General features: G+C 43.8%; 2 protein-coding genes across 7 annotated transcripts in view; one reads left to right on the forward strand and one right to left on the reverse strand.

Annotated features, from left to right (window-relative positions):
• Nucleotides 1-12,254, forward strand: LOC121693001 (F-box only protein 33). Of its 2 annotated transcripts, XR_006025392.1 has the most exons (5): nucleotides 1-612; nucleotides 1,406-1,516; nucleotides 1,673-2,340; nucleotides 3,417-6,746; nucleotides 12,226-12,254. XR_006025392.1 is itself a non-coding variant. In XM_042072124.1 (4 exons), the coding sequence occupies exons 1-4, from the start codon at nucleotides 185-187 to the stop codon at nucleotides 3,680-3,682; spliced, it is 1,473 nt and encodes a 490-aa protein (XP_041928058.1). In that variant the 5' UTR covers nucleotides 1-184; the 3' UTR covers nucleotides 3,683-9,139. The 2 variants fall into 2 exon arrangements, 1 of the variants encoding a protein (XP_041928058.1); XM_042072124.1 differs by lacking the exon at nucleotides 12,226-12,254 and having other exon boundaries at nucleotides 3,417-9,139.
• The window catches only part of ctage5 (CTAGE family, member 5), a 23,368-nt gene continuing 11,553 nt past the window's right edge, over nucleotides 9,582-21,396 (reverse strand). For 4 of the 5 annotated variants that reach the window (XM_042072113.1, XM_042072115.1, XM_042072117.1 and 1 more), the window contains 14 exons: nucleotides 21,207-21,253; nucleotides 21,006-21,096; nucleotides 20,491-20,629; nucleotides 19,251-19,352; nucleotides 18,869-18,929; nucleotides 18,053-18,088; nucleotides 17,595-17,662; nucleotides 17,367-17,449; nucleotides 15,710-15,844; nucleotides 14,292-14,429; nucleotides 13,002-13,154; nucleotides 11,929-11,981; nucleotides 11,464-11,650; nucleotides 9,582-10,795 (listed from right to left, as the gene is read on the reverse strand). In XM_042072113.1, the coding sequence (XP_041928047.1) occupies nucleotides 10,620-10,795; nucleotides 11,464-11,650; nucleotides 11,929-11,981; nucleotides 13,002-13,154; nucleotides 14,292-14,429; nucleotides 15,710-15,844; nucleotides 17,367-17,449; nucleotides 17,595-17,662; nucleotides 18,053-18,088; nucleotides 18,869-18,929; nucleotides 19,251-19,352; nucleotides 20,491-20,629; nucleotides 21,006-21,096; nucleotides 21,207-21,253 (1,469 nt within the window). In that variant the 3' untranslated portion in view covers nucleotides 9,582-10,619. The remainder of the gene's footprint in view (nucleotides 10,796-11,463; nucleotides 11,651-11,928; nucleotides 11,982-13,001; nucleotides 13,155-14,291; nucleotides 14,430-15,709; nucleotides 15,845-17,366; nucleotides 17,450-17,594; nucleotides 17,663-18,052; nucleotides 18,089-18,868; nucleotides 18,930-19,250; nucleotides 19,353-20,490; nucleotides 20,630-21,005; nucleotides 21,097-21,206; nucleotides 21,254-21,396) is intronic. The other variant, XM_042072114.1, reaches the window with a different exon arrangement.

The following is a 21,396-nucleotide window of genomic DNA, read 5'->3' on the forward strand; positions in this document are numbered from 1 at the left end:
AGAGGTAATGGAATGGTCCAATAGTATTGAAAGCAAAGCTACTGAACGATGTTTGTTTTCTCCATACACGACCAGTAGGGCGAGAGATCTGCAGCATTTGGCCCGTCGTGAAGTCTCGTAGCTTACAGTGCAACGGTTATATTTTACCCTATTCTGAGTTGTTGCCGTCTTGAAGCCGATAGCCATGGCTCTGTGCGGGGGTGTCGGAGCCTTGGCTTTACCCAGTGAGCTTATTGTTCACATATTTTCCTTTTTGTCAGATCGAGACAAGCTTCGGGCCTCGGCCGTATGTTCTCGCTGGAGGGAGTGTCTGTTTTACCCAGCGTTGTGGACAGAGCTGAAGTTGCGTGTCGGTGGAGGAACGAATGGAGGTGGCTCTGGATCTGAGGAGACCCCAAGATTAGAATTCCTCATGCGCAAGTTTGGTTCCTTTGTGCGTGAGCTGCAGCTGGAGTTCGCACCAGTGGATGGGTACCTAAGCCCATTGCAAGCAATGGAGGGCAGAATGGAACCTGTGGAGAGTGACCCACAGTTTTCTGACCGCTGGAAAGATGCTATGATCACCTATTTGGACCAGGTGCTATGTGTACTTCGCAGTCTTCGAAACAACAGGTAATACATGTCTCCATGTTATTACGTCAATTTACTTTATGTTATGTATACCCTGTCAGTTGAGAAACGCCATTTTCTCAGTGCTAGCATAGCTTACTTGCTACCAGCTAGTTAGCCAGGAAGCTAAATCAGCAAGCTAGCTAGCTATAAACAAACCCATGTCATTACGTAACCAAGCTATGTCTGATAGCTACAGATCCCAGTGACGTTGCGTAGTTTACATTACAGATGCATGGATAAGTGTGCCTTTTCATTAGCATAAACTGTATTGTTGGCAAATACATTGTTTTCCATTTGCAATGGAATGGCATTTTGACAATGAATGCCATTCCTTTATGAAAATGCGCAGATTTCCAGAACACACGACAGCCAAGGGAAAATCTTGTTGGGGCTAGAAGCCCTTTCCCCCCAGGTAGAATCTCACATAACGGTTCCTTTTGTGTTGAAGAGAAAGCCCAGTCTGTATAGTAAAGAGAATCTGTATTATTCTACGGTCTTTTATTTTTATTTTTTTCTTGAAAGTTCCCTTGTCACAACCATATGGTATTATAGTGGTATTTCTAGGCATGTCTCCCTGAGTAGTGTGAAGGAAGTTCCACGTTTATGCAATAGTGCATGTTTGGAGAGAAACTTCCATTATATTCTCTTAAAGGGGCTCAGTATGGGATTTTTCATTTGACCATTAACTTAGGTCAATGTATTGCTGGTAGTCATACCAATTCATCATCTATTATCTGGTCAGTTCAGTTCAGTTATTACATTTTAAATATGTGTTTCTTCTGTTTCTCTCAAGATATCTCCAAAGGTTGAGTCTCTATGGTGATACCTGCATTCTTCAGGATGAGGGTTTATTTGACAGCGCCTATCTCCAACAAGTTGACCAGGGAAGCAAAAAAATCAAAGAGTAAGTACATAATAATGGTATGCTGTTTACAATCTATATGTGATGTTATCCTTTACTCTCAGGCATTGCCTTATTGTCTGTTTTCTAACCCCCCCCCCCCCCCCCCCCCTCCCATCCACCCTCCTTTCCAATCGTTTTCTCTCTCACCTCTTTAAGGATCCAGATGCTATTTGAAGAGATCCTGTCCAACAGTAGGCAATTAAAATGGCTCTCCTCCGCCTTCATGCTGGGCGTGGTGACTCCATGCTCCTTGGCCTCACTCTCCAACCCCAGTGCCACATCCCTGGGGCACCTCAGCCTGCTGGATAACCAGCTGCCCAGCCTCCTGGTACCAGTGGAGCTGGAGCGCCTTGTCCACCTGCGCTCGCTGGCGCTCGACTTCTGCGACTTCTCCTCCACCATGTGCTGCCTGCTGGCAGGCCAGGATCGCGCCCCGCTGCACCGCCTCTCGCTCCTGCTCAACGGCGCCGCCCTGGAGGCCAAGCCGCTGAACGGCACGGCCGGTGAGGACGACTGGAAGGCGCTGGTGCGGCGCAGCAGCAACCTGCGCGTCTACCTGATGGCTCTGGACGTGTGCAGCCAGGACCTGCTGCGCGTGCTCAAGCCCAGCATGCCCCTGGAGCGCATCCACCTGGACAGCTACAGCGTGCCTGTGACGGACGGCGCTGTGGAGCTCATCTCGCAGCAGTACCACAAGACGCTCAGCAATTTCGTGCTGATGCGCGACGACGCCGGCTTCCCCGACCTCAGCGTCAACCGCAACGAGGACCCGCTGGTGCTCTTGGCCTGGCGCTGCGTCCATCTGGCTGTTCTTATCATCCATGGTGAGATGACATCACCCTTTTTCATTTCTTCATTCATTCATTCTTTTGAAAGTCATATGAGTTTTGAGTTCATCAACATTGCAAGATTCTAAAATGTTGCATTTTGAGCATTGGCCTCTTGCTCATGATTGAGCAAGCTGAAATGGTGGCAGTGGAGTCCGCTAGATTGATCTCCAAACACAAGGTCATATACATCTGTATTAGACCGTACATGCCAAAGTATAGTTATAGGTATGAGTTATTGTTTTTGTGAGTATCGGCAGGGAACTGTTTTCATGCATAGACTTTCCCATAAACAAACACCGAAGGTCAGATTAGCTGCTGTAGAAAATCGTCCTGTTTTGTTCCTCCAAACAAGGCAATGGAGCTGCTGTTTTGGTTATCAGATTTGTTTGTTTTCTAGCGAGCATAAGTCCGAGCTACTGGCCATGAAACACACACACACACACGGCCGTTACTTTGGAAGACTGGAAAGATGATGCATTTCCACTTTTTTCCTCTTGTTGTTGTGTTGAACGAAGTGAGAGAAGTGAGCAGTGAGACTTGTGTTTTCCTTTCGAGGGTTTGCGTGCTTGTTTTTTGTGTGCGTGTATTTTGGCCAGGGAGAATTCCAAGTATGTGGTTTTTTGACAAACCTGAGCAAGTTAACTTGGTAAGTGGTAAACCTTCTAACAAAGGAGCTCTAAGGCTTTGTTTTACCAGTAGAATAAATCATTGGAAGAATCAGTTCTTCTATTCTCTACTGGAAGAATCCGTTCTTCTATTTGGAGGTTTACCACTTACAAACTACTGGAAATACCCCTAATCTTCCCAGTAGTTTGGACAAGGTTCTGATAAGGAGGGAAAGGCTAATAGAGCAACGTCCTGGAAACGTGTTATCAACACAAACAAATGTGTTCCCGCTATCTATATTCCCTCTAACTTTTCAACTGCCTTTCTCTTAAATGACCTGTTTCATGTGTCATTCAGTCACTAGCTCACTCACTTGCTATCTTTCTTTCCCTCTTTCTCTCTCTCTCTCTCTTTCTTTCTTTCTTTCTTTCTTTCTTTCTTTCTCTTTATCTCTCTCTCCTTAGGCTACACGGTGTGGTCCCACAACCTAGTTGCCATCTCGCGCTTGCGTGGCTCCAACCTAAAGGTGCTTGCTGTTTCCGAGGAGAGCATCGACTTCGACCCAGACCAGTCGGTGTTCATCGAGGGCGACCCCGTCCACAACCTGGTGAAGGAGGTCTCCCTGGGCCTGGGACGCGTGTGGCACCCTTCCCTGGACACCAGCGTGGTCCTCAGCGAGCCCACCCAGCACTTCCACCGCGAGATGCAGAGCTTCAGCGAGGGCATCTGAACGTCCCCACCCGTCGCCAACGCATGTGCGCTCGTTCACCTGCAAGTCTTGCCTCTTCCTAATTTTCTCTCTCCCACTTTCCTCTTCCTCTCCCTTCTTCTTCTTCTCAAGTTCTCCTTCTCCCACACAATGCCCAATTACACCCTATCCTAACTCCCTCCCCTTGTACTTGAAGGTAGACCTTTCGCCCTTATTCAGTCCTGTTTTCGTTGATGTATTTTTTTTCTTTGCTTTTGTTTTACTTGCGGGTTTCTTCTCATTTTACGATTATGATTTTTTTTCTCTCTCTCTCCTATAGTGTGACAAATAATCCTTTATATGTGCTGTGTTTATTCAGTATTAGCACTATATTAATATCTCTCTGTATATCCTGCTCATTAATATGAGAGTATAGTTGGGTATCGATTTAGTAGCTAATTGAGTGAAAGGTCATGAGGGGCTCAATGTTGTGTGTGTGTGTGTGTGTGTGTGTGTGTGTGCTTTTGTTTTCTTTTTTTTTGGATACAGTTAGATTAGGAGTTGATCGTACCGTGAGCTGTTTTTGCTTTGTGTTCTTTTTTTCTCTCTTTTTTTCTTTTCTTTAAACACCTGTCTGACTTTGTTTTCATTTTGTTTTTGTCGGAGTTTGGTGTTACCGTACAGACAGAGAACAGAACCATCACTTTTTAATTTATCTTGGCTCATTTTGCGAGGACAAGATCCTGTGATCTTATTTACACCCCCTCTTTGATTTATTTCGAAGGGAGATTAGTCTTCCGGGCCAAGGGTCAGAACCGATGAACAGTTGCAAAGCTCCTTGCAGCCTTCCTCTCTGTTCATCTGTCTTTTTTTGTAAGTGTTTCTTCTTCCTCTTTTCCTTTCATAAGTGATGATGATGATGCTGACATGTTATTGTTGTAGTAGTAATAGTTGTTGTCCTTGTTGGCTACATTCGGGACTTAAGATCCTGCTGGTTTTTCCTCAACCTGGAAATACAGTAGATAAACAGGTCTGCTGGTGGAAGGAAAAAAAAAAACACATACACACACAAACACACGTACATGATAGTGGAGGGTTTCAAACTCCTGCACACTGCAAGCCCTTCCCAGCACTTTACCTATGGGGGCTAAGTGTTAGCAGAGAACTAGCTGCAGGTTTCTCGCTCTCAAACAACAAAAGAAAGGAATAAATCCTCTGTCCGTCTCAGGTAGGCACAAACAGGACGATGACAAAGATCTAGATGATGAAGATGAATGAAACAATCAGCTACTCTTGTCAGTTTTATCTGTTCTTTTTAAGTCACAGTTGCCTTGGAAACTCCCCTGTTGTTTTCATTATCAAACTTTCTTGGATTCAATCAATTCAAAACGTCACTTTTTGCCCATTTCTCTCTCCATAGACCAGTCGTAGGGTAGACATGAGTGTGTTGCACTGCAGTGTAGACGCATGTTAATAGAGTAATCCTGTCTTGGTCGTTGCTGAGGGCAAAATCGTGCATGTGCTGGGTTGAATCCAGGTCTATGTTACATCTTGTGTTGTGCTTGTGTGTATGCGAGTGATGGTTAGAGGCGTTAAGTGTGTTCGCTTGTTCCATATCTCAGGATTCCTGCACTGCGGTACTTTTTGTTTTCCTGTAATGGCTTTTGTGAAAGCTGGTTGTGTTGAGGGAGCGTGGTTGGTTTAGACATCCGACACACAAAATGTGTCGAGGAATTTTGAGGTGGTAGCATGGCAATGTAGAGGGGGAAAAATACGGAAGCTCTTCCAAAAGAGTGCTCTTCAGGGGGATGTTTGTTTTTCTTTTAAGAGAAAAAAACATCTATTTCCCTCATAGTTTCTTGGTTTACTACTTCTTGTTTTTTTGTTTTTTTTTACAAAGTTGTCATCTTCAGTGTTGTCATGTGCTGCACGCTTTTACCTGAGTTGTGCTATCTCTCTTGCACATATTTGCTCTTTTTTAAAAAAATCAAGAAGTTCATTGTGGTGGGACATGGTGGCGGTCGCTTGCCTAGTGTTAGAACGTGAATGTGAAGCTCAGGCCTTTATTTTAAAAAGAAGTGAGATAAAAAACCTCTTGCTCTTGCAAGAGGCTCTGTGACCCCCCCCCCCCCCCCCCCCCCCCCCAACGCCACCTCAGTCAATCATCCCTCCAATCCCTTGATGATTGCATATCTCCAGCCCTTGTCAGAGTAAATCCACTTGGGCACATGACAGTGTTTTGTTTTCAAGGGGATGCCTTTAGGTCTATGGCCTGTTTTCTTTTAGAGGTGGCATCGCCCCCCCAAGATGATGGTGGCCAAAGCCAGATGGGCCAATGCTGCCTCAGCACTCCTACACTTGAAGATCAGGTGTGAAAGAAATGTCCGGAAATTACCAAAGTGAGTGCTTCCTGTAAGGAAGGAAGGTATAAAACTTGTATGCGGGTGTGTGAGGCGAAAGGTAAAGAGAGGTGTGTCTTCCCAAGAACTGGTGGCGCCAGAATGCGGTTAGTGTGAGGCTAGCTGCGAAATGACCACTGCAGTCATCCAGCGAGGTTATCCCTCACCTGTGGCACCCATGTCGAAGGCCAAGTGCAAATATTCCTGTTGACAGACTTGCATTTATGTTTCTTCGTGTGAATTCCAGAAAATTCCAGATGCAGGTTAAGAGGGGAAAATGTATGCAAAGAGAGGAATTGCAGTGAGTTCATTAGAAAGCCCTGTTTCTATATTTTAGTACTACACCAAAAAAAGGACCTTTCTTTGAGATTGTTCTATATTTTGATCGATCAGAATATTATATTTTGGTCATCGCTGATGAAAACTGGCTGTAGACTGAAGGTTAAAGGATTTAAAATGTCTGTCGCTTGTTTCAGTATGTGAACTGCTAATGCATAAACTGCTACTCCATCCTGTGCCTAAAACCCAGAATAGCTTTCATTTTAACCTCTCGTGTTCTCAAAGGTTTGTTAGTGGAGTTTAAGTCTAGAACAAGCATTGGTCCACTGTTACAAAGTTAAAGCATCAAGGATTCTTTTTCTTTCATTTCCGCTTTTTTTTGTGAAGATTTCTTCTTGGTGTGCATTTGCGTGTGTGTGTGTGTGTGTGTTTTGTTTTATTGTAACATTATTCAAAAAGTACATACATCAGCTAAGTGGTGAGTGTGTGTTTGTGCGAGTGTGTGCGCGTGTGCAACTCGGTATCTAACAAAAAGAAATACAAGGCGTACCACTTTCTCAGCAGTGAACAGGAACCAGTCTTTCTCAGGGTAACTGTCCGGCAAGTAGAGGAGCGGAGGGGAGGTTTTCAAAAGCTCAGGCCTCGAACTAAGAGAGGAAAAAGTTACGAGAAAAAGAAAATCATACGAAAACTACAAAAAAAACAAACAGCTTCTCAGAGTCACTGGATTTAATGAAATATTCTGTCAGCATGTCTGCGTCCGCTGCCAAAGATAACGGTGATGCATAGAAAAAACCCCACATGAAGTGCCCACCTGCAGGCAAAAGGGCCGGGGCCAACAGCTTCTCTGGGCCGAGACATACTACTATACTACTACTTATACCACATCTACTTTTAGAGTTTCATAATGTGCTGAAGTAAGGAGCAAAAGTTGGGCCACGTGTTGGTTGTCGCAGCTGTGCTGCGGCCGTTGGGTCAACAACAAGTAGATCTCTTAACAATGCACCTGTTTCACTGTGAAGAGTGAATGTAACTTAAGATAAAAAAGAACTTATTGATGAATTTCAAATCAAGGGTTGGTTCTATCAGACCTACAAGCTGCTATGAGACGTGTGAGGAACATTCCACTGGGGAGTTTAAAAACAAACAAAACCATGGCCAAATGTCTGCATGAAATGACTTATTTTTTTACTATTTTATTCTTTTTTTTTTTCTTTTTTTTTTTGGGGGGGGGGGATTGCAATGGGTTCCATTACTAAAGATAAATGACTGGTCTGTTACGATGAAACCATTGGAGTATCAAGTCACTGAGACCTGGTTTGTTGTATCGATCCCTTTTTGCCTGTCACCATGTGCCGAGGGGCATTTTAAACGGGATTTCTTGTTATGCGGGAAAGATTATTGGACCAGTTGATTGTTACAACTCCATTGGATCCCAGAGTTATTTACAAGAGGTGTTTCTTTTCCTTTTTTGTTCTTTTATTTATTTTTTTTTTCAGATTTATTTTTAGTAGAAGATGTTTGTATGCATTTACAATCCAAATCTCTCTCTATCTATCTCTTGTCACAAAGGAGAAAGCTGTAAAAAAAAAAAAAACAGTAGGCTGCTCGGAAGCCATCTTTGAGAGCCAACTCAAAAACTGTTGCCTGTAAAAGCTCGATCGAGTTCCAATAGCTACCTTACTGTTATAAAATAACCTCATGCCAGCCTTAAGAAGTGAGTGGAGAGTAAAACACAGAAGTGAAATAAGCTTTTGGTCAAAGTTGTGACCATGCGTTGCAGTGGAGGTGACTGTAAAGAGTCTTGTCTTATCGGTTGATTTTTCGACAACCAGTTAACCCTTGAGTCACCTTAGACAGCACCACTGTTGGTCCCAGACATTAAGCTTGCACCAAGCCACAATCTCCTCTCCAGCAGGCTGGCTTGCATGTACAGCAAAGTCAATAACTATGCAAGTGGAATGCATATAATTCAGTGGCTCTTAAATCTTTTTTTTTTTTTTTTTCTTGATTTCTTTTTTTTTTTTTTCTTTTACTGTCACTCATAAATGGAAGTAACTTACTGCAGTGATACTTGGCCTTATTATTATTGCTATTATTATTATTATTTTAAGATCTTGATTCTTCGGAAGCCAACTCCGTTTCAAGGGCGACCGTGGGTACAGACATGGTCTCCATGAGACCGGCCAGCCGGCCCCAGTTCTAAGAGGTACGAATGTTGTGCATTTGTTTAAAATCAGGACAGTTTGCAATAAAGCAGTGGCCAACTGTGGGTGTGCACTAGCAGTGCTGAGACCTGGCTGCTACCTTATAAACTTATCGGGGTTGCAGAAGTTTGGAAAAAAAAAAAACGTAAGGAAACTTTACAGTGCATAAGAAGGTGTGCATGTGTATATATATCAATGTATGTTTATATGCATCCACACCTCTATGCTACATCTGTCCGGGTTCTATTTATGAACATGACAAAAGTTTATAAGCGTTGTTTTGCAAAAATGGTTTTACCATCTTAAATGTTTAATATTATAGGGCAGGTGTGTACTGTCTTTTTGTCTCCAGTGAGCACATAGCATTGGATTTTATATGTACATCTGCAAATGGGGAAAAACACAATTCACCGGCACAGGTGTGAAAATGCCAGATGTGGAGAAATTTCATTGATTGGAGAAGTGATCTTATGTTCCACAGTAACAAAGGAGAAAAACCTATGATATATAAAAACCTGACACATATTGGGTAAACCAGCCGAATGTTGATTTTTGAATCAATGTTGAATGAATCCATTTTCTTTTAATCAGTGAAATAAAAGCATTAAAAAATATTCCTGTTGTCATTTGTTTTTTCAAGGTATTGTCGTTCAGTCATGTCTTGTATAGATATTTTACAGCAATAGAGGCATTTAACATCACCACCTTTTTGAGACTTGCATTTTACTCTACTCCAGAGCAGAGAACCTAAGAATCATAAATTACAAAAAAAAATTAACTTGCCTACGTCAAGGTGTAGCTCTGTAAACTATAGTTGAAACTGTTTATTGGTAATATTTTGCCTGAAGTCAAGGTAACCATTTAAGTTGTAGATAAAAATAAAAACCAGTTGAAACATGGATACCCATGTGTGTGTAATGACAACCAGCCTTGTAAGTTTTAGGGGCTGAATGTCAAAAAATAATTTCTCATGAAGCCTTGTGTCTGGCCATGTCTGTGACTAAAATCATCCAGGCATGCCTAACACCAGAAGAAATGAATGTCCACACAGTCAGCTTTAACAATGAAGTCAACCTTTATTAGTCTGAACAATGCCAATACCCCAAAAGGCAATTCTGTCAATTCCATCCGCATACCTCAAAAGCTTACTGGCAACTGTACACCAAACTGATAAAATCCACCCACAACTCTCCATGTTTAAGGCATAAAATGCTTTAATTTAGGTGACCATAAATACGCAAATTTGCCCGGACGGCCTCAGAACTTTACACAGTACTGTGTGTTAAAACAAGATGATTAGGTTTTAGGTGTATTTACAATCTCTTATTCACATTATCATTACAATTTCTGTATATACATGTCAAAAATATGTGAACCTCCTCTCTTCTAGATGGTTCGGTTATAAAGCATTTGACACTATCAAACAGAACACAGGCACCTAAAAATGTGTTATCTAGCATCCAATTTCCTCACAAAAAGGCAGTCTCTCAAAGGCATCATTCTCCAACTAAAAGCATATTAAAGCTCACATTCACGGGACCCCTATGTTATAAAAAGTCTATATTTACTTCTAAATGGAGTTAAAGTGTGTTTGTTTAGACTTGCAGCTACAGTATACGAGGAACATGAAGGGCCACAAGCCATTTGTTGGCCTTTCTGTGGCATTTCCACTGACAGACAACAACTTAGAGGGTTTTTTTTTTTTTTTTTTTGTCTGATGGGTGGGGGAGAAAGAAAAAGAAAAGAAAAAAATGATCACATGACAACCCCTAGCTTAAACAGGAAGCAGCCCCCTAAGCCCTAAGCAGAGAAAACAACAGGAAGTGGCACACAAGAGCGCAGAGGAGACACACAGGAAGAGAGGGGTCAGAAAGAGGCTCCAGTTTTCATTCAATAAAACACCTTCCTTTTCGCTCTTCTCCTTTTCCGTTGATAAACAACTTCACTGAATAATGACTAAGACAGAGAGGTCCATTCTCTTTCATGATGGCCAACTCCTATTGCAGTTGGCAGTGAGAAGAGGAGGGGGAAGTGGCTGGTGCCTGAGCTGGAGATGAGGGTATGGGGTGAGGGTAGTGATATGCCTTTGGGGGCTCAGATGGCATCATGGGGAGGTGGAGTCTGTTCAGCGGGCTGCTCGCTGCCAGGCGGTGAGGGCCTCGGTGGGGGGCCAGGGGGGCCGGGGGGGAAGCCGTCCAGTGGAGGTCTCATCGGAGGGTAGCCCATAGGAGGATATCTGGGGAACATGCCCGGAGGAGGTGGGCCTCGCACTGAAGCGGGGGAAAAGAGTGACATGGTTTGGTTAAAAAGATACACCAATTGTACCTGCCTCTATAAATGAATGGAGGCATAAAGCCCTTGTAACATGATCTCTTCACACGACTGAATTTCTTACATAGCATTTCTTCATATATTATTGGACACAACACCCAAAGTAAATAGTTTTTTTATTGGTTTGTCTGCTCCCTAGTAGTCATTCCAAATACTGTTTTATTGTGTTAATCGTTGTTATTGTGTTGTTATTGTGTTTTATTCCTAGCCTGGCTAGCGCCACCACTTCTCAATGAGACGTGGTCTGGGAACCAAACGTTCATTTTCTCGTATTTGAAAAAAATGCCCAGATCCGTTTATTGGGTGCCACGGATGTCTATCAAATGCGTCTGTGCATAGCTCATCATCGTCTTGCTTTCCCACCTGTTCTGTGATTGGTTCCCTATCTCAGGCGAAAACTTGCTCCATGGTCTCCAGGCTGCCTTAGCAGCGTGAATCAAATCGCGCGCAAGGCAGCATGGGAACACCCAGGCTATTTTATTCCAGGATTTGGAGAGTTTTCGAACCATAGCATCCTCATTATTACATTTCTTGTAATGTTTCAAAGCCACTAAAACTAAGGACTAAAACCTGAGACTGAACAGTTTTTTTCTTTTTATTTACATACTTCCCAAGGGTATTCCACCAGGTCCTCGTGGGGGAAAGAAGTCTGGGGGTCCATAGGGGCCCCTACGCTGAAAGTGGAGGTCCATTCCCGGCGGTCCCATTCCCGGCGGTCCCATTCCCGGGGGGCCCATCCTCATCTCAGCTTCAGGTGGCATTCGCAGATCTCCAGGGGCAGACATTAAACTGGCCTGTAAACAAACACACACAGCTCTGAAACAGACCATAATATACACATGGACAGCACAATCAAATGGATGCCATGAGATACTAAACACGTTATACACATGACTGAGAACACAGTTTCCAATTTCCAGTCAGTTTCCTGTATGTGGATTAAGCCTAATCCTTGACTAGAGACTAGGACTAGTCTTAATCCGTGTACGGGGAACTGGTCCAATGTTACTGTATACGTACAGCAAATGTCACATGATATGTCCTCTATAACGTTATTTAGGGAAACACTCACATCTCTGCTTTCAGCTTCACTGATCCCTGTGCTGTTGCCCGCAAATGATGAGTCTGCAGAAAACGCAAAGAGCATTTGTTAAGTCTTTGGCCTGGTTCTCACTCTCTCTGCTATTGGTTTTTAATTCAATTCTTGAGTATCAGGAGGTAGATGGGGGCGGGTGGGTGGGGGGAAAGAGAGAGAGAGAGAGAGAACTCATTCATGCTTCGGGTAATGCTATTAAACCAGCTCTGTCAAAACAAACCCTAGCGCATTCACAGTGGCATTCCGCTAATCAAGTTCACTGCCCCATGTGAGGAGTGTGTGTGTGTGTGTGTGTGTGTGTGTGTGTGTGTGTGTGTGTGTGTGTGTGTGTGTGGGGGGGGGGGGGGGGGGGGGGGTTGGCATAGATAGAAATCTTATGAGCGATTGTGTGCCAGAAGAGCTGCACTGCCACAAACACACTCACACACCAGACCTGCACTTGTTTCTGTGCGTTCAGAGTGACTGTCATTACCTGTGTTTACAGCAGAGTCAGTCCACTTCACTAAAGGCATGTTAAAGTTGACATAAAGACACTGTTTCCCCTGTGCTATCTACTTCTCACAATGAAAACAGACTGGGCTGAGTAAACATGAGTAAACAAATGGACATGAGTAAACAAATTCATATTGCAGATATGGACATTGACCTTACATTTTCCGCAGGGTTATTATAGCATAGTTATTTCTGCGGCTTAAATGACATACACTGTTTATATATAGCGAGGCAAGACATTACATAACATTACAGGATATTTCATGACCCCCTTAGTCCACAATCCACAGTCTATTTGTCCACCCTAGAGGTATAAGGTATAAGGTCTACAGTGAAATAATAAAATACCCCCAACAAAGAGGAGACTGCAAACTCATAAAGTGAGTGTTTTGAGAGCATTCCAGCAATGCGAGCGCTCGTTCTTTTTTTTTCCTTCCCACTGCTGCGCACAGGACACTGTGACCGCGCAACAACCCCTCTTCCTCGCGCTCCCCAAACACAAGCGGGCCTGCTGCCACGTGCGAGCGACTGCTGCCCGGAAAAGGAAAAGGGCTTACCGGGCCTGTCGGAGGGGTGGAACGGGCCCGGCCCAAAGCTGTGGGGGGGAACTCCCTCGGGGGGGAAGGGGGGTCGGGGAGGGAGGGGGCCCATGGGGAAGGCCCCTGGTGGGGGTCTCCGGAACGGTGGTCCAGGCTCCGGATATGGGTGGCCTTTTGGAGAGAGAGAGAGAGAGAGAGAGAGAGAGAGAGAGAGAGAGAAAGAGAGAGACCAGAATGCTTCAGTGAGATTAGAGATTTAGTCTGCGCATACAAGAATTTCACCTAGCTCTGAACTCAAGCAAGCTTTGATTTGACAAGACTTTCCAATACCATGTATGCAGTTGAGCATCACAAGGACGTAGCTTTCTTCGTCTCTAAAGCAAAAATGATTCTTCATGTCATAGCACACACATTACTAAAGGTGATGAGAATGGTGCCTTACACACACACACACACACACACACACACACACACACACACACACACAAAGCAGTGGATGATGCAATGATGCCGTGTGTGTTTGGGGATGACTAATCACACGTGCCACATGCTGCTTGTGTTTCCATGCTTCTCTCACAGAGCCACGCTGGTGGACTCTGCCCGGCCGGGGGGGGGGGGGGGGGTAAACCCTGCGGCTGAGAGGCTAAGCATGGCTCCCGCAAGCCCACAGCCTGCCTCAGCTTTGTGTGGCCGCAGGGGGCACCGAGCACAAAAGGGCCTCTCAGAGGCCAAAGGACGGAAAAGTCTGGAATGAGCGAGTCCGTGCCTCGGCTCCTCCATCACTGGCACGGCCAGCTGAGTCAGGACTTTTGCCCCCCCGCACACACACGCTTTTTTTTTTTTTTTCCACCCTCACCGTGTGACCTTGTGTTACCTTAGAGAAGAGATAAAGCCCCCCCACAACACAAATGTCACACGTGCACACTAGCTCACACTCATGCACACTTGCCAACACTCACACACGCAAATGCATGTGTGTGTGTGTGGGGGGGGGGGGGTACTTCATCTTCACAAAATTTCCCAGTGGACTCACTGTTAAAGACTAGAACAATTTCATAGAAAAACAAAACACAGATAGGTAAAGTTCATAGGAAGGGCACATAACTAAGTTATTATGAGAGAGGGACAGTATACTAGAAGTATATGATAGAAGAATGGTACATATAACTATAGTGGGGAGAGACAGTGTGGAAAGATATCCATTTTAAAGAGCAGAAGCTAGTTTTTTTTTTTATGAGGGGGGGGGGGGGGCACTGCGTTGCTGTTGTAGTCTGCTGTCTGCCGCAGGGCCTCTGGCTGTGACTGTACCTGGAGGAGGAAGAGGGCCCGGGGGGCCCCTGCGCTCCTGCTCCCAGGTGGGAGAGAGCGAGCCGCTGTCTGAGTGGGGGCCGCCACTGCGCTCAAAGTCCCCCCCAGCACCAGGGGGCTCCACCAGGCCGCGGGACACTGAGCATGAGACAGCCAGAGTGAGAATGGGGAGGACAGAGAGCGAGAGAGACAGAGCGAGAGAGAGAGAGAGCAAGAGAGAGAGCGAGAGAGAAAACAGATACCAAAGGGGGGAGTGATAAGAAAATTGCAGGGAGGATGGGAGTGAAACAGGTAGCCAGGAATAGACCAAGAGTTCTCATACAGAGACAGAATAAGAGGAAGGGAGAGGTGAGAGAGCAGAAATAGTTCAAAACTCCCAGATGAAGACAAACAGGAAGGAAAGGGAACAGAAAAGCAACCGAAACACAGAGAGGAAAAATACAGTGGAGAAGTAAAGTAGAAAGTGAAACCAAAAGAGAGAGAGAGAGAGAGTTTGGAGAGAGACAGAGGTGAACGGGCCGAGCAGTGTGGAAGGGCAGTTGATAACAGTGTTAGAAGGAAGAGAGACGTGGGAGAGAGGGAGAGAGACAAGCAGTGCAATGCCAATGAGACCATGAAACATGAAACATCTGCATGAAAAATGCTACAAGCTAATGCTATCAGCTAATGGCATGGGCATGGCCTAAGCATTAACACTAAAAGATCTAACATTCAGGGGTTAAAGTGGGGTGGGGTGGGGGGGAACGCAGTTCTGCCACCTCAGATAAATTAATAATAAATATATTCTTTCATACAAACGCTATAGCGCGATGATATTGTTAAAATAAAAGGTGAGTTCATTTTTCGTGTGTACAAAGGTGACCAAGAAGCTAGCAATTCTTGTCCAAAAAGTATTGCTACACCACGATACTCAATATGTTGTCCAGTGGATTTTAGGGTTCCCCCCACCTGCCAAATCCCACTTTAACCACTGCTAACATTTGACTAGCTATGATCGGAGGGAGAAAGTTCAGGTTCAGTGAGGGAAGTGTGCCCATCAGTATTGTATGTGTCACCTACTCTATCTGTTATTACTCACTAATTATTAAGAGCCGATAACCCAGTGCATATGAGGGTGCAAGACAATGGTGGGCTTGGGATTTGGGCCTTGTAATGAACCTGAATTTCTCTTTCCCTGGCTGCAATGAGTTTGCTGCTGCTGTTGCTGTGCAGTGTGGGATATCCACACACGATCCATGCAAGGCATCAACTGGCTAGCTACACGATGCACATGATGCCATAAAAATAACACGTTCACACGACGAGCCAAGTAATGCTGTCCCCCTTGTACAGTAAGTTCAGACTCTCCCCAGGTTTAGAGTTTCAGTATGTCAGGAAGGGGGGAGGAGGAGGAGGAAAAAGGAATGCGATGAGGTCACCTCTGCCGCCAGGGCCCATGGGAAACTGAGGCGAGAGTCGTGGTGGCCCGTCCATCAGGGTAGGAGGGGACAGGAAGGCCCTCGTCTCGGAGGCAGGGCGACCCAGAGGAGAGGGGCCAAAGGGTGACCTCTCACCTGGGGGACGGAAAAAAGAAACAAAACATCCACAGTCATGTCAACGTTCAACAGCGGACAGATAATGTACACACTCCATGCCTTATAATCATTCTTCTTGTGTCATCACAATAGATCATATTTCACGCCTCAGTGGTGTCAATGAACTCAAATTCTTCATTATAATGCTGTGATCTTCCATCAATTCCAAACACACTGACATAAACCAACAAATCATCAAAGCACAATCAGCCATTTTAGATGACTAAACCCAAAGGAAGAACCGGAGCGTCCAAACTTTAGTCGTTTTCACTTATTGAAAATCATTTGTCTTAGTCATTTGTGTGCCCTGGTTCTTCCTTTGGGTTGAGTCATCTGAAGTGGCCCACTGTAGTTTGCTGATCTCCCAGTCCTATTCTATGAGCACCGACCTCCACTTGGAAAAGGACTAGAGTGCAAGTGATTCTCTCATCACCTACAAATCATGCTTGGTAGATATGACTAACTCCTACATGACTAAAAAAAACATTATGATATCAACAATGTATAGATAATATAATATACACAATACATTAAGGTCATAATACAATACATATTATTTCACACTTTTCAGGTCAAAGAAATAAAATTCTTAATGATATTGCAGTGATCTTCCATCAATTCCAATCAGCCCAACAGACACCAACAACTCATATCAGATAGATATGACTTACTAAATAACTGTAAGGCACTTACATGAATCTATGACACTGTGACAATCACAAAGAATACTGTCAGCTTGCTGAGTATCTCACTCTTCTACTCTGCTCTCTGACTTGTTCCAGTACGCAGGTGTTTAACAGCCCATTGCTTAGCCACTTATCTAATGTGCTTGCGGTCCTTAGATAGTGGGACAAGCAATCAGTAGTTTCCCTGCATGAATTCCCCTAACATTATAATCAATCACCAGTCTCTGTATAATTTCCCTACACTGCTGACGTATGTCTGCTGTACCAATGTTTGTGCACTTATACGTCCAGAATTTGTAGGGAAAGATGTGCTGTCAAGGATGCACTCAGCCACCAGTCAAAGGGAGAGACCCCTAACCACAGATGTGGTCGGCGCCATGACTCCAGTTCAGATATGGCTGTAGACTGTCAGCGTAAAGATGTGAGTGGCTAGAAATCTTCCATCTTCTCGTCTGGTGCATTTGCACTCTAAAACTGTCTGACACAACAAGCTATAGTTGTGAGTCAAGGGTTTTATTATGCTGAGGAGAAAATATTTCTTTCGCTTCTCAACCCAATGCTTAAAAGCAAAGAAAACGTCTGTCTGAAGTTATCAGAAACTTTCAAAGCTGTTACACAAGATTATGCATTTTCAAATCCTGCACAGCGTGGCACTCGCCTGGATTCAGGTAGAGCGCCTGAGAACTTTAAGCCCTGTCAACCTTTCATTTACCATCCAAACATAGTTCAATGGAACTCGATTCCATCAATAACAGCCAATGCTTTGAAGTGCTTTCCACACGATGGCAAATAGTCTTCTCAGACTGTACACTCACCTCTGAATAATGGTCGACCAGGAGCATCAAGAGCAAACGGGTCCTTCTCCAAAACCTCCAGCTTAAACTGATAATCTGTCAACCTAATGTGAAAACACCACATTAGAATATTATGTTCACTAAATCCCTCACCTCTCACAAAAAAACATAATGCTACACACACACATACACAGACAAACACATAGGTACACACACACCCACACCAACACAGACGGAGGTAGCACTTACTTCTGTCGGAGGTGAGCGTTTTCTCTCTTGATGTCCCCTAGGTCTCGGTCAGCAGCACGAGCTGCCAGCTGTAACAGAGTCAAGCGGTTAACACACACAAGCTGTTGACTCCCGTCATGGTCATTAACATGAGTAATGCGTTCACATACAGAACAAACACTTAAAACTGCTGTTGCAATACATTCACAGTTCTATATGTTGCTTTGACAGTGCACACATTCAACAGGCAAGGGAAATCCTGTTACATGCATAAAATGCCTACATTGAGAAGTGTTAGGAGACAATATCATGTTGGACTAATGAGGGTATAAGTCTCATTTATGGTAAACGTTAAAAACAAATCCGGATACGGACTGAGCCTTCTCAACTTACCGTTGCGGCTGAAACGTATGAAACATGTGAAACAGATGGATCCATTTGTCGTATGAAAAGGGAGCAAAAACCAATGCTTTACTCACCCAATTGTCATGAGCTTTCTTTTCATGTGATGCAATCTGTAAAACAAATAGTGGATTCAGAAGCAGAACCTTTCACATGCTCATTCAGAGAGATGAAGAAGGCAGATGGAGAGAGAGGTGGTGCAGTGGTGTAGTCTAGTTAGCTGTAGTGGGTATACTGTGATGAAGCAGTTAGCTGTAGTGGGTATACTGTGATGTAGTCTAGTTGGCTGTAGTGGGTATACTGTGATGTAGTCTAGTTGGCTGTAGTGGATATACTGGGATGTAGCAGTTAGCTGTAGTGGGTATACTGTGATCAACCCCAAATGTTAATACGTATCCTTGCCTATTTTAAGTGAGTATACTGAGATGGTGATGCTTTTTAAAAGGTATACTATGCAGGTTTAGGTATTTTTGGCGAGTTTAGAGCTCCCTCTAGGGTCGTGATGTATTTATATGCTATTCTGCTATTGTAAATAGCAAACTTCTTGCGACTTATTCACCCTGTACACAATGCAAATTCTTTTGTTGTGGAGGTGAAGGATTAACAACAGGCAAAAACTTCTAAGAGCTATATCTACTGACAGGGTAATGCAAGTTTTGGCGGGGCGCCACTCTTGGAAGTTGCATGGCTGGTTTTCTCAGTAAGGACTCGCTACGTCTATGCTGTATAACTATGCTAGTTGAACGATTCGCCTATTACAAGGTCGTTTACCATCAAATTGACTTCATATAGGTGAAAATCTTGCATAGTGTGCCTTTAAGTGGGTATACTACGTAGTCCTGCGCATCAGGTACACTACACCACTGAGGTGGTGTCCACCACCATCAACCCACCTGGTTTTGGTAGGCCTGGTTTGTCTTGTCCAGTTCCTCTCCCAGCTCCTCAGCTCTAACCCTAAGTTAAAACACAACACAGTAAACATCTCAAAACTGATATCTCCAAACATTTCTAGACACGAAATTAAATGCATTTGCATATGAACCACATACATTTATTTTATCCTACAGTTCCTAAATGTAACCACCACTGTTTGTTGCTGTTTGCTAGAGGAGTTTGAATTATACTAATTATTATTACAGTAAAGTTCAAAATGAATATTAGCATCTTGCCATCTTGGAGAGAATTATTCATTTAAAAATGTTAAAATCTGTCAAGGATAAAATGCTACTTTTTTTCTTAATTTCCCTTTCATGTTTGTCTAGGTAATGGTCTCACTTGTAGTTGCTCAGCTCCTCAGCTGCAAGCGTGATTTTCATATCAGCTTTAGTCAGCTTCTCCTCCTTCTGCAGACGCTCTTTCTCCTCAACCGTCAGCATCCTGAGAGGACAACGACCACCATCATGTATAACATTTTAATAGCTAAATCTACAACTTCCCTTTATCTTCACACACCATATACAAAACGCACACATGATTGACCAAGACCTCGAACAGATAGGTTCAACCAATCTTCACTCTTCCCAATCCAGCTTTAGAATAATATGGGAAGAGAACAACGACTACATAATTGCAAAACAGACAAAACTTCTTTGCAACAGACTAGCATCTAAGGAATGTCATTAAGAAGGTATGACCTCTAACAGCTTGTCCTAACTGGATCCGAGCGAGCGACTATCTTGTAGCATTCGGTGATATCTGTCTACACTGAATCCGTTAAATATGTCCTTCTATTGCGTCATATTTCTCATTTAAAATAGCAGAGTTACGTGAGCGACAGAAAGAAAATAGAAACGGGGCGTCCGACAAAAGTTCTCTCAAAACATTGCGCTGGCTCACGTCGCTTGCAGTCAGGACACTCCAATTGAAAACAATGTATTTTAACAGGTTTTATCGCTAATGTTCGCTCGCATCGCGTCCGGTTAGGACACGCTGTAAGGCTGATGAGGTGAACTGCCAGACCTTTACCCCACCTCAGGATTGAGAGAAAGTGGAATAGAACATTATGTCCAATATTCCAATATATCGTTTAATGTTCTGCATTAAGCCCAATATTCCAATATGTGGTTTAATGTTCTGCATTTCTCATTAGTAGGTCACTTTGATACTAAAAGTATGATTCTATGTAATGACTGTATGATATCTGTACTGTCCCTGTGTATATCTCTGTGTGACTGTATTTAGAGATAAGCAGGATCTGCATGGCTGCGTCAGTAGCTATCTGCTCCGGATTGCCAGGTTGAAACTAATCAGTGAAGTCCACGTTAGATGGGATGACCAACGCCATCTCCCATCAGCCTGGAAGGATACTTAAACCCTATCTATTTCCTTGTCTAGTTAGAGCAGCTGATGGATCTTTAGGTGAAGTCATGCTGTCTCTCCCTTGATGCGCATCATTGTAAATAAACTCTGTTCCTGATTTTTCATACTATTGGTCTGACTGGGTCTCTATTATATCTATGGAATCAAAATTACCATCAGGACCACCCTCCCCAGGACCTCGTTTGCTCCCCATCACCTGTGCAGCTTGAGCTCGTTCTCGTGGTACATCTCCGTCATGATGGCCAGCTTCTGCTGGAGCTTCTGGGACTCGCTGGAGAACGTGGAGCTCTCTGCCTTCAGCTGGTCCTTCTGCCGCTGCAGCTGCTCGATGCCCTCTGCCGAAAGCACACAGGGGTCACACAAAGGCCAAACAGCCAGCGGAAACACACCACACACACCCAATAAAAGATGGAAACTATCGAAGTCCATTGTATGAGATATTACACTAACTTAACTAAGGCCATAGGTTCAAACCGAGTAAAGAAAGTTTTGGGGGAAATGAAGTTACCTTTTCGGTTACATAAGTATATGTTCAATGCCAAGGACTACCCAAGGAGCAAACATGCTTTCCCCAAGGAATAACAATATAATTTGAAAGCTATTTTCAGCTATAGCTAGCACATTTGAAGCTTTTTTCAGTGAGAAAAACAAAGACATTTGTTGGGGCTTCAAATAACTGTTGATGCAAAGGAGCCTTGTTTGTGCTCCTACCTTGGAGATCTTCCTTGGCCTTAATTTCATCAGACAGCTTGGCAACCACTCTATTCTTGTCCTCCTCTAGGGACCTCAGGTTGGCATTCAACTGTGAATAAGATAAAAATGGTTGTGTACTTAGTATATGTTGCAAAGAGGCACTTGTTTTGTCAACATGTCATTAAAAGCAAACATACAAGTCAGTAAGAGTAAAGGTACCTTGGCAGCGTAGATGAGCTTCTGTATTTTCTGCTTCTGATGATGATCTAGAAGAAGAAGCAGAGCAAATCATATTTTGACTGACGGTATCAATATGATGTTTGTTTCAACTAATTCACTTAAAATGGCAAAGCATCTGTTTACTGCTAAACTTGGCAAAGCATCTGTTTACTGCTAAACTTTCTGAGAC

The sequence above is a fragment of the Alosa sapidissima genome, chromosome 19, assembly GCF_018492685.1.
Source record: "Alosa sapidissima isolate fAloSap1 chromosome 19, fAloSap1.pri, whole genome shotgun sequence".
NCBI classification, from domain to species: Eukaryota; Metazoa; Chordata; class Actinopteri; order Clupeiformes; family Clupeidae; genus Alosa; species Alosa sapidissima.